The sequence below is a fragment of the Canis aureus genome, chromosome X (assembly GCF_053574225.1).
Source record: "Canis aureus isolate CA01 chromosome X, VMU_Caureus_v.1.0, whole genome shotgun sequence".
In the NCBI taxonomy this organism is placed as follows: domain Eukaryota; kingdom Metazoa; phylum Chordata; class Mammalia; order Carnivora; family Canidae; genus Canis; species Canis aureus.
The window spans coordinates 6,498,909-6,511,930 of record NC_135649.1 but is presented as its reverse complement, the minus strand read 5'-3'; the positions used below and the strand labels follow the sequence as shown (position 1 = coordinate 6,511,930).

The 13,022-nt window shown below is 45.8% G+C and overlaps 1 protein-coding gene across 6 annotated transcripts in view; it reads left to right on the top strand.

Moving 5' to 3' along the window:
- Nucleotides 1-12,586, top strand: part of AFF2 (ALF transcription elongation factor 2) — a 471,048-nt gene extending 458,462 nt beyond the window's left edge. For all 6 annotated transcript variants that reach the window (XM_077888758.1, XM_077888756.1, XM_077888755.1 and 3 more), the window contains 2 exons: nucleotides 2,635-2,825; nucleotides 7,900-12,586. In XM_077888758.1, the coding sequence (XP_077744884.1) occupies nucleotides 2,635-2,825; nucleotides 7,900-8,021 (313 nt within the window). In that variant the 3' untranslated portion in view covers nucleotides 8,022-12,586. The remainder of the gene's footprint in view (nucleotides 1-2,634; nucleotides 2,826-7,899) is intronic.
- The last annotated feature ends 436 nt before the right edge of the window (nucleotides 12,587-13,022 follow it).

Genomic DNA, 13,022 nt, shown 5'->3' with positions numbered 1-13,022 from the left:
GAGTGGCCTGTGCCAAATGAGTCCCAGGAACAGCAAGGGGGCGAGTGTGGCTGAGAGGCAGATTGGACAGGCCTGCTAATGGTGAAAGCAGTGGGAAGTGTGTGCCTGTGTGCACACCCTCATCTGCGTGTGCCATGGAGGTGTGAAGAGAAAGACAAGATCAGCAAGTAGACCCTTAGAATGAGAACAGGACAAGGAACCCCAAGCAGTGCAGTGAGCCCAGTGGGAGTTGGAGGCCCCCCACAATGAACAGGGCATCACTCCTTCATAGCCAGAATCACAGCTCCATAGGCAGCTTTGGATTCTTTCCGCAGTGCAATGTGGCCTACAGATAGGCTCATGGGGAGCACACTCCCAGAGCCTTGTGCAAGATCGGCCACGATCACCAGCAAACCCATGACCTAGCTCCCCTTGCCCGAGCTCCCCTTGCCTCCACTACTGACCATGTACAACAAAATAGGCAGTAAGAGGCAAAGAAAGCCCCTCAACTGGCACTCTGATGTTACCAACCAAAAAGGTCATTTGGAGATGTAGAAAGGAAACAGAGGTGATGCGTTTCCCCATGGAACTTCTGGACATGCCCAGAAATCACTCAGTCCAACCTTGGCTTCCAGTCAGGGGAAGGCTTGGCAAGGGGAAGGGACACACCCAGGAGCACAGAGTAGTTTAGTGCAGGGCTGGGCTTAGAATACAGGGCTGCCGAGATTTCAGTGTGTACTTTGTTCCAAGCATGACACAGTTCCCCTTTCAGCATTGGAGATACCCACCAGCTCTGTGATTTTTGTCTAGCAATTACTAATGAGGGCATACTCTTCTTTTGCCCGAGGCTGGCCTCTAAGAGTTAATGAGCACTGCTCGGAGAAAAGAAAATAGCATTTGCAACCAGTCACAACAAAGAAATTTGGCATTCACTGTCTGCTTTTTTTGTTTTTTGGGGGTGGCTTTTTTTAATTAAATTAATTTGATTCTATTCTATTCTATTCTATTCTATTCTATTCTATTCTATTCTATTCTATTATTTTAGGTCATTAGTTAACCCTTCTGTGTTAGGCTCCTGAGCTTGAACATCTCTCTCCCCACCCCACCTCTGCCTTGAGAATAAATCTTTTTTTTTTTTTTGAGAATAAATCTTTCTATCAAGAAGTGCCAGAAAGCCTCAGAAATTATACACAGAGCAGGAACACCTTCACACCCTCTCACAGACCAGTGCAGAGCCAAGTGTGAGGATCTACTTTCCCCCTCATACTACAACATACCAGAAGACATACTGTTTCTGGAGATGAACCAAAGCTCTCACATGGCCTGGCACAGCCTGCATGAGTATTTTAGTCCATTGTGATTGCCACTGCCCCCAGATCCTATGTGCATGGGGCCTGACAGGGTGCACACCCGTGGTGTGAGCATGGATTGGCTCTGAGGAACACAGCCAACCTGGAAATCTAGAGTTGCCAGCAGCCATGGCTGGGAACAGTGAGGTAGGGGTTGCGGGGGGAGAGGTTGCCTCAATGATCTGCTGGGTATGTTTGGAAGAATAAGGAGTCCCAAACACAGCTTTCTCTGTTTCTTCTACTCTCTCAGAATGTTCTGTCCTAATAAAGTGGTGGTGCATTTGGGCACCATGAGGTAGTCATTCAAAGTCTCCCTGAAGGAGGATAGGAAGGCTGGGGGTGTGCAGAGGCCTTGCTCATGTGCACAGAAAGTCACCCAGGCCCTCCCTGCTATGTGCAGACTGCAGAAGACTCTTTGTTGCCGACGTCAATTTAATTAAAGAATTTAACTAAAAAATATATCCGAACATTGGTTCCACCCGAAGTAGGAACCGCAAAGGCTTCCTTTCATAAACAGGGTGCAGGTGAATGGTCAGCAATTAAGAAGGCATCTCTGTAGCATGTCTTAGAGAATCTCAAAGACACAATCAGAATTTTACTTTTTCCAGCTTCCTTAATCCTGCTTCTTGGGAGGCTTTCAAGAACTGCACTTTGTTTATTATGGTGACTGGATTTAGAGCAAATTGTCATTGCAGTTTCCGCAAAACACTTTGATAATAGCCCACTATTGCACATCAAGTCTTTCCTAACTGCCAGTAGCCATTCTGGCAGCAGGTAGAGAACTCATCATAGCTCTGAGCTGTTTCTTTCTCTGAAGCATCACAACGCTCGTTATGTGTATTCAAAATCAGAGCTACGTTTGCAGATAGAATTAATGCCAGAGAAAGATTCACCCGGCTCCCTCTGGTACCTTAAAACAAACGGAGCAGTCCTCACGGAGTCACCAGGGCTTGTCAGAGGCAGTGAGAGGTCAGCGTTCCACTGGGTTAGGAGAGGAGCACGGCTCATTCTGGAGCCCGGCCCTGTCACCCTGTGTGGCTTGGTCAGACAAAGCCAGAATGCGGTGACAACACATAAGCTCTTTCTACTCTGGGGCCTCAAGAGAAAACTGACGTGTTGGCAGAAGCTACAGGATGGCCTCTGAGAACAAGCCTCACCACACTTGGTCTCCATGTGTGGTCACCATGCGAAACCTCACATGGCAGTGATGTTGTCGTGAGGTCTCAGTGTGAGGACGGAGGCCTAGAAGGCCACTGTCATTCTTGGTGGCCAACCTAACCAGACCTGTGTCTTCCCCTCCCCCCAGGAACACGCCATCCCCAGTGTCTCTCAACAATGTCTCTCCCATCAACGCGATGGGCAGCTGTAACAACGGCCCAGTCACCATTCCCCAGCGCATCCACCACATGGCCGCCAGCCATGTCAACATCACCAGCAATGTGTTACGGGGCTACGAACACTGGGACATGGCCGACAAACTGACAAGAGAGAACAAAGGTATGCTCCCTGCTCCACCCTTGCTCATGGACCATGGCAGGCTCCCCCGTGCTTTGAAGCTCTTGAGGTTTGCGTGGTGGCTTTACCTTTCTGTCTCTGATTTCCAGGGTATAGATGAGGAGAGAGGAGTACATGTGTCCTCAGGGGGGACACAGTGACCAGTTTTTTTTTGCTGAAGGAGTGAACAAGGCCTGGGATGGTTTTCTTGTTTTGTTTTGTTTTTCCCTCCTTCAGAGCTTCAACTCATCTGAGCTGCAATGGGTGGGCAAGTGACTGCTTCAGATTTTCACTGGGTGGTCAGGGACAGCACTGATAAACAGAGGCAAAGGGGGAAAAGAAGGATTTGCAAATTAATTAAGGTCCTCTTAGTCTTTGTTGTCAACTTGAATTCTTTTAGATTTTATTTTATTTTTTTGGAATGGTGGAGTTGAAGCAAAGTCTGGCCACTTTCATTACAGCTATCGGCTCTGGGGAGCACATGATAACATGGCTTGTGCTCAGAAGCAGAGGCCAAAGCTCCCCTGGTATTTTCTGCACACTGACAGCTGGGATGAAGGACCAGGGTCCTGCTTATGGTAGCACGTGGGGTTTGCTGCAGAACAAATGCAGGGAGGACCCCGCTTCACCAGAGAGTGAGTCAGTGGTCTTTGGCAACTCCCGCTGGACTCTGTGCCCTTGCTGTCACCTAGGTTCTCAGCGAAGCCTCACTGTCCTAATGAAGGTGGGACATGCAAATAGACTAAGCTCCTGCCCTGGCCCTTCGTGTGGCTTGGCTGATGCTGGCTCAGGAGTCACAGACAGTCAAGGTGGGGACAGATGTGGGACTTTCAGAATCAGGTAGCAAAGAGGTACCCAGCAGTCGAGAAGGGGGAAACTGTCTGGCCAGGAAGTGAGAGGCACTGGCATCCCATGGCCCGGGGTGCATGATGCAGTGCAGGCTGCACTGAGTCATGGGTGCGGGTGCTACTAGGTCCCCAGCAGTGACCGGGCTTTTCAGGAAGCGAGCTGGGGCTGCAGGACACCGACAGGCAAATGGCAGTTCTGTGGATTTGACCAAAACAGACTGCTTATTCCCCCACCAGCCCTATCCTTCTCCCAGGCCCTAAAGTCCTCACAGCCCAGGCGGCTCCCCTTCCCTTCCTCCTCGGGGACTGAGGTTCTCTCCAGTGCCTGGTTATGGAAGGGCACACACTTCCCAGTAGTTTGCACTACTCCCCCTTACTCCTGTGGTGCTGAGTGTGTGGAGAAAACAGCCCCAGTGAAGTAGGAAGTATGCAGATTTTGAAGCCTAATCATTTAAGTTAGAATCTTGCCTGGGTCGTGCAGTGCTGGGCAACCTCAGGCAAGTGACTTAAATCTCTGAGCCCCTTCCTAGCTTCCTTTCTGTGATGGATATCCTAACATATAGAGCAGCTAGCATAAAATAGCAGGTATGAGGTACAAAGCCGACAAATATTCTCTCTTAATCCATATCATCATGTATCTATATAACTCCAGGATTCTGTGGCTATCAAAGCACATTCCATAATCTGAGACTTCGACCCACAGCCCAGTCATACACTGATGCTGACCCCTGGGACTATCTGCACGTCTTGCTTACATTGGTGACTGAGAAGAAATCGGGACAATTTCTACAGACCAGCCACTATACTATTTACCCGGTCATCTGTTGCCTCATTTGTCCCTGTTCTGTAGATAAGGAAACTGAGGCTCCATGAGGTTAATAAACTCACCCCTGACATCACAGCCCTTAACGCTGGAAGCAGGAATTGAGTCTAGAACTGTGTGATTCCAGAGTCTGAACTCTTAACCACTAGGCTACACTGCCCATCTAGAGAGCAAAATTTTTTTATAATAAATTTATTTTTTATTGGTGTTAAATTTGCCAATATACAGAATAACACCCAGTGCTCATCCCGTCAAGTGCCCCCCTCAGTGCCCGTCACCCATTCACCCCCACCCCCCGCCCTCCTCCCCTTCCACCACCCCTAGTTCATTTCCCAGAGTTAGGAGTCTTTATGTTCTGTCTCCATTTCTGATATTTCCCACACACTTCTCCCTTCCCTTCTATTCCCTTTCACTATTATTTATATTCCCCAAATGAATGAGGACATACAATGTTTGTCCTTCTCCGATTGACTCACTTCACTCAGCATGATACCTTCCAGTTCCATCCACGTTGAAGCAAATGGTGGGTGTTTGTCATTTCTAATGGCTGAGTAATATTCCATTGTATACATAAACCACATCTTCTTTATCCATTCATCTTTCGATGGACACCGAGGCTCTTTCCACAGTTTGGCTATTGTGGACATTGCTGCTAGAAACATCGGGGTTCAGGTGTCCCGGCGTTTCACTGCATCTGTATCTTTGGGGTAAATCCCCAGCAGTGCAATTGCTGGGTCGTAGGGCAGGTCTATTTTTAACTCTTTGAGGAACCTCCACACAGTTTTCCAGAGTGGCTGCACCAGGTCACATTCCCACCAACAGTGTAAGAGGGTTCCCTTTTCTCCGCATCCTCTCCAACATGTGTTGTTTCCTGCCTTGTTAATGTTCCCCATTCTCACTGGTGTGAGGTGGGATCTCATTGTGGTTTTGATTTGTATTTCCCTGATGGCAAGTGATTTTCCCTGATGGCAAGTGATGAGAGCAAAATTAATAAGAGGTCCTCAGAGATCTTCAGTGAGCTCCTGCCCTCACTTACCTGATGATGGGCCGTTCTTAACTTCTCTACTTCTCTAAATCCAAAGACAATGGCCCAGATGGCCAGGCCCATCCAAAAGTTCTAGAATTGCAAGGGAAAGCAAAAGCATCTGAACACTTGCCTGGCTTGTCTGCCTCCACTCTTCTCCCCTGATTTTGTGTTGGTACCTGGGGGGCAGCTCAATATTTATGGATTTCTGTCATAATTGCATCCATTTTCAAAATCTGTTAAAGTAATTCCTTCTAAATTAACCACAGGACTTTCCAGGAGCCATGGGGTGGCTGTGCTGATATTCAAGGGAAATGGTGCTGATCTTGTCCTCTGCACAGTGTGCCAAGGGTCATTAGGTTCCCTGCCTAACAGTGACTCAAACCAGCTCTGCATGCTGCATGGAGTCAGAGAGCTTTCTCCCATCTGTCCTGTCCACATGGTGATGGGGAACTGAGGAACTTCCCTTCTGACTGGTACTCTGCATCCCAATGGGGACAACTGTGTACTTGCACTTCACCACCTACCCCAGTGGTGCAGTGTACCAACACCTCGAGGTGTGAGGTTGGCTAGCTTCCCCCGGTGGAAGGTTCCCACCCCACCCCACACCCGGCCACCCATGCAGCCACACATGGCTTCTGGCAGAGGATTCTAGTGCTCACATGGGCCAGTGGGGGTGATGCTGCCCCCCAGCCTTTGATCTAGAAGCCCTGTTTGCTGCCTCCCCAGCTGCTTACTCTAAGCCACTATCAAGATGGTGACTTGGGTATCTAGTTAGGAATGCCACAACGGGCTGGGTACAGAACACCCAGGGGATGTCCCGGCTCACATGCGGCTCACGTTCATTTGGCAATGACTAGGTCCTCTAACATTCCCCCTTCATATTGCATTACATAAAAAGGCATTTCAAAAAAAAAGAAAAAAAAAAAGAAGGCATTTCGGATGCCAAAAATAATTTACTCCTTTATCAGCAGAAATTACTTTTATTGCATAGTGCGGGTTTAAGAGTATCACATAATCAAATGAAGTTGATACCTAGAGAGGGAGCCCATATGTTATACATAACGTGAAGAATCGATGCATTGTTCAACGAAATACCATCCGCTGGTCAATCAAGCGCATGTAGCCCCTGCATGGAAATCGCCTTCCAGGAAGGTGGGAGAGCATCCCAACCACTTGAAGGTAGACCCACCCCCCACTCCAGATTCCCACCCCCGGCCAAAACAGGCCTGGCGTCTTCACAGTTGGGACTGCTTCTCCTGTCTAGAGCTGACAAAGAGCCCTCTCATAACCAAGATCAACGCTGTGGCAGACAAATGCATTCAGACATGGAAAGGGGGCACCTAGGTGTTTTTCTAGACATCAGATAGACTTCATGTATCTCCCACCCCACTCCAAAGCAGGTGATGTAAAACTCCAGCCCCAGTGGCTGGCAATGTGGCCTCAGCACTACCCCTTCTCCAAATCAGCTGGAGGGGGATCAGCAAGGGAGCCTTACCATCTTCAAGGCAAGGAGGGTGTTAGCGACAGATATTTGCAGGTCATTGCCCTTCCCTAAAGGAATTGGTAATAAGACTTACCGAATCAGACTTACTGAATGCCTTCTAGACGTTTATTCAGCATTAGATGCTGATGGCTATAATTGCTGTCCAGGTTCACTGGCTATGTCTGCATCGTGCCGAGAAAAATCACTAAACTCAGTTCATTTAGAGAAAGGGAAAAGCGAATACTTTCAATTCAGTAACACATATGATGGCAAACAGCTCGATATCCTATTGACCGTGGCCCCCTACCATTTTGGGTATATGGGCCTCTTTCTAAATATAAATTTGTAATATCTAAAAATTCAAATTCTCTACATAATTTTAATATATATTCAAATATATTTTATTTTAATATGTAATTGATGTCTATCCTTTGACTTCTACAAATGTTATGTATCTTTATTATATGAACATATACAAATATATAAACAAATATGTTTTTATATATAATGTTGTGAGGTGTGTGCACACACACACCTCCACAGGATTATAATATACTTGTAGAATCCACTGAGAGAATATATAGTGATTTGAAAAATCTTGCTGTGAATCAACAAATTTAAACGAATTTGTGTTTTATTAATCACAATAACACAAACATTATTTATGCTGCAGAATTTTTGGAGCTACCTAAAGATTAAAATAATAGTGCCTCCTATACATAAGGAGCTTCAGTTCCTTATCACGTAGTCTATAATTTTTTGTTAAATGAATGAACGATGGAAACTTTTTCAGCATCCGCGTGGTTGTGTAGTTGTGCAAAGGCAACCTGAGAAACGCAGTACATATTTCTGTGATGATATTTAAAAGCCTGACCAAGGTCTGCTCTGATTTTCAGAATTCTTTGGTGATCTGGACACACTGATGGGGCCTCTGACCCAGCACAGCAGCATGACCAATCTCGTCCGCTACGTTCGCCAGGGACTGTGTTGGCTGCGCATCGACGCCCATTTATTGTAGTGGGTGTGCCCTGATCTCCAGCATTACCACCCATCACTCTACCTCTACCAGAGCACCAACGGTCACTGGTGGAACTCCACTCATTTGGGAAAGTTCTCTTTGATTATGTTTGTTTTTACGCTTCTTTTGATATCTGTGAAAAACAGAAGTCATTGTAAGTGGACACTACAACTTGAGAGCAGTATATGTTTTATTACTTAGTCATTTTTCAGTATTTTATATGCATTTCTCAGATCCCACCATCCTTTTGTGCTTGATACAATGACACAGTCCCTACAGTATTGTTTTAAGTTCATACTACCCAAAACAAAGAATGGGAAGTACTTGTGATGATAACAGGTTCCTGAGAAATGAAATGTCATATATATATATATATATATATATATACACACACAAAGGACCTACAAAGATTCAGATTTTCCATAACAGCCATTCCCCAAACTGTACTCTTATGTCCAGAAAAGAAAGTATTTCAGAATCCATTGTTAAGCTTTTGTGGTTCCCACAGACTCAGTCTTCAGGTGAGAATTTTCATTTTCAAAGCCCACTGGTTAGATGTTATAGCCACATCATAAAATCAAGAGTATTAAGAAAATAAACGGGCATAGCAATGCCACTCTTAAAACAAAACTATGGCGTACAACCAGAGGACTTGCTTGCTGGCATCCCTTCCCTGATGCCCTATTTTTAAAATTTATGAGATGTAGTGGCAACATTTATTTCCACAACTTTAAGGCATCAGCTGGCATTAGATATTTTTTGAACTCCCTGATCTGAAGCGTAAATCCTCACCTGGGATTCTCTTTGTGTAAAGCTCTCCTTTTGAGGGGCATCTGAGTGGGTGCACACCCTAGGAGCCAAAATTTGGCACCCCAGTCTTAGAGATGAGAGATAGGAGAGATCTGGAAATGTCCAAGGAACTCATACCTCTGCCTCTTTTGCAGTTGGTAGGCAGGTCCATTACTGGCAGGATATTTTTTATTCTGTTTTGCTCAAATCTCTGGAAACAAAAGTCATCACTACCTAGGAGTTAGAATATACAGTCTGCTTCCAGTTATAATCCACATCTTCTCATTCGCAGTGCTTCTCCTCCTCTTTTTTTGTCCTCTTCTTTCTCCTCCTCCTCTTTTCTCCTCTTCCTCCTCCTCCCCCTCCTCCTCCTCCTCCTCCTCCTCCTTCTTCTTCTTCTTCTTCTTCTTCTTCTTCTTCTTCTTCTTCTCCTTCTCCTTCTCCTTCTCCTCCTCCTCCTCCTCCTCCTCCTCCTTCCTCTTTCTTTGATCTTTCTTTTCCTTTGTTTGGGCTCAATAACTTTTGACTGAAATACTGAGATCACTGATTTTATTCAAGTCTATATTAGCATGAATCATTTCCATGAACATTCCAGAGAAAACTCCAAATTCTCTAAGTAGTGGCTAGCCCTTTAACAAAAAAAAAAATGAGTCTTGGGGTAACGCTTCACCCCAGGGTGCTTTGAAAGACCCCTGAAGATCGGGAACAGCTCACCTAATTTGGAGACATTTCCACATCACTTTTAACTATTCCCACCCCTTCTGATCCTCCACATTCATTTATGTCCCCAAACATCACAATGTAAATATCATCTTTGGTGTTCCATCTCACTGGAAGAATCCCCCACATGTAGTCAACACTATTCATACATTAGTGCTTTATAATTACCTGCTGGTATAGAATTCCACATCGCCTTTAATCTGTTGAGTTTATTGAATTCTGTTCATGAGTGATGACCAGATAAAACGATAGACATATGCACACGAAAGGTGCAAACTTGTATGATTTTTAAAGCAAGTCATGGAAGTCTGTGACAGGAACAGCAAGGGATCACCCTGCACTCTCGTTGTCAAGGTTAGCTACATCCCCAGTTGCAAAAGAGCCAGACTCAAGCTCCACTCTGGTCATCTTTGAGTTCAAGACCCTTTGTTTTATAATAAGGTTGTGGAAGTTGTACTCCAATGGCTGAGGCCATGTTGTCAGGTGACTGCTGGGAGCATCCCAGCAGCTGAACCCAGCACTTTCTATGCTCCCAGTGTGGTTGAGCTTTACACGCGCAGTCTCCGCAACAACACACAGACACACACACACACACACACAGACACACACACACACACACACACATGCAGACATGCACACAGACAAATGAAACCTGAGAGAATCTTCTCTGAGCCTCTTAAATGGGGAACATGATCACATGAAAGACTCTAAACACCCAAGGTGGGTGTCACACATAAAAGTTAAGCTGATGGTTTTGCAGGGATTCACGTTCTCTGTTAGGTTTCCGTGGCTTACCAGGTAGAATGCCTCTTACTATCTAATGAAGCCCGCTGGCTTGACTTGTAAATTCAATCTAAACTATGATCCTAGACCACCATGGATTTAGGGGTAGATTCCTCTTGGAATTCAGTCTCCAGAAACTAGACACTCAAATGCTAAGGGCAGTTTCCAAGAGAAACAAGCATCTTGCCTCTTGGATGAAAGACTTGTAGCTCTAGTTTCAGCGAGTCCTTTTATCTACTTTACATACAACGGGGAGGCAGCAGCAGATCCTGCTGCCCAATGTCACCTCTGGTGGCTGACCATACAGTGTGTGCCAAATCAGCAGCACGATGATCAAATCTGACAGTTGAGCCCAGGTTCACCACCTGACTATTCAGTAGACCCATTTGTAAAGCAGCTTAGAAACCAATTAAACATGGAGGATGAATGGCCTTCCCATCCCTGGAGATGAGACATCTTTTGGTTTCACAATTAAGGATTATTGCCATTTTCTGGGCACTGTATCCATCACACTGTGAATGGTGATGTGTGTCGTAGATGTGCGGCTATGTGAGGGATTGAGATATTTTGTGAAGTAAATCTCTTCAGTGTACCAGTTTGTGGGAGGGATATAGGACATGTGGATGGCAGTGAGAGATCCTGCCTCAAGACCTTGACGGAGACTTGGAGAGACACATCTCCATGAGCACGCGGAGGCAGGGGGATGGGCAGAGTAATGGGAAGCTCCACTTGAGCAAATACACAGAAGGATCTCGGCCCTGCAACGTGACCCAGATAGGGCCACCACTATGCCTTCCTTTGTCACCCAAGCTCCAACCACAGAGAGTTTGACAAGTTTGTGTTAGGATGTTGGCTTGGCTTTGTATTTTTACTTAACTTTGGATTTTTTTAGTGGTTTTGTCATATTACTGTCTGAGTTTGGTAGGTAGGATTAATTTGAAAAAAAAAAAAAAGAGTATACTAGTGTGGTCCTTGGGGTAGAATTTAGCCGTAAGCATGTTGTTAGCCAGCCTGTAGACTGTTAATTACTTAATAATCTCATTGGGAAAATACTCGTAGTTTTATATTTGGATGACATCATTGGAAAAGCAGATTAGTTGCTGCTAACGTTTAAAAGACTTGAGGTTGACAGAAAAAGATTCACATCTTCAGTCAATAACCAAGTTGCTAAATTAGAAACCATTGGCTAAAGTGTGTTTTGTTGAGTTTCAAAATGGACGGATTTGCATGTGGACATCGCACCTCTAAATGCATTGGAAAGATACTTGCTCTAGCACATCTTTCCCAAAAGCTGTCTGATTCGGAGTTTGTTTTATTCAAATTTGCATCCTGGAGGTTGAAGTTGAAGTTGGAAAGTGTTTTTGAAGGCAGAATCAATTTAGCTGTGAGGGCTTCCCCCTCACATACTTCTCAACAGACATGAGAACATTCACCTGCATGAGTTGGCAGGTGGGAGAACCAAACTGGATCACTGGGTAGGACTACTCAGTGAGGCAATGAACTGCTCACTTAGAGAAGCATCACTATCCCCATTGAGAAACTGTGTGGCGAGACAGTGTAGCTACACAATATCAAACGAATGGGTCGATTCAGTGCCCCCAAATTCAATTCTGTGGGGGCAAAATATTGAGCCAGTTGTCACCGCTCGGTTACATGACTGGCAGACAAAACTCTTCGTCGTTATGGTTGTCGTTGTTGTTGTTGTTGTTGTTGTTGTTTGTCATTTCCACCCGCACAGCCTTATTCTCATAATTAAACCCTGATTCATTTTCTCTTTGGTGTTAGCAAACTCCAACAGCAGAGATGGCATCTGTGTATTGATAATTGGCATTTACCCTGGCAGGAGGCTAATCGGATAGGCTGGTCTCAGACGTGGATCCTACCATCTGATATTTTTCAGGGAAAGAAAAAGTAAATCCCTTTCCATTCTCCTCCTCACAAATCTAGAAGCCCTCTTTACCAAGAGCATCACATTTCCTCTGTAATCCATCGACTCACAGAAAATTGCATCATGGGGAGGGCGGAGGGGGGTGGGGTGGGGGGTGGAGGGGAGGGCAGTCCTTCCAGGCCAGGCTGCAGTTCTTGCCCCTTTCTGCTTCTGACATGAGATGTTAATGAATCATTCATCAGGCTCACATGGGGTTAGGGGACACTGAACTGCTTTTCCGATCCATGATCAATCATCGTTCTTCTAAGAGATTGGAGCTTTGCTGTTTCATTAACTGTGCAGTGTAGACTAATGGTGTTTAATAAAAATCATTCAAAATTTCAAACTCTTTTGCCAGTGACCTCAATTTTGTTGGCTCTTTGATTCGTACTAGACTTTGAGGAGGGAAGGGGGAAGCAAAGGAAGCCTGCTACCAGGTGCCTGGCAGGATGCTGCAGGGGCAAACCCAGTGCCTGCCAGCACTTGCTGGTGAGTGGCAGCGTGCAGACCAGCTGGGGGGAATCTCCTGAGGGATGCCACAGTGGATGCTTTCAGCCGGGGATAGCTTGTTCCTACTGAGGGACTCGTTCTCCAAGCCTCTGCAGCAGGAAGCCAGCTGCCGTATCCGGAGCTTAATAAGAATTGTAAATGCTCTACCTATCTGGTTTTGGCCTGCCCCACTTGCATGGCTACCACATAGGAGAAGTATCTCTAAGAGTAGAGCCCAGGGGGCGACAGCAATAGCCAAATGCATCCCAGATGCTCCAGCCTTCTGGGCAGGA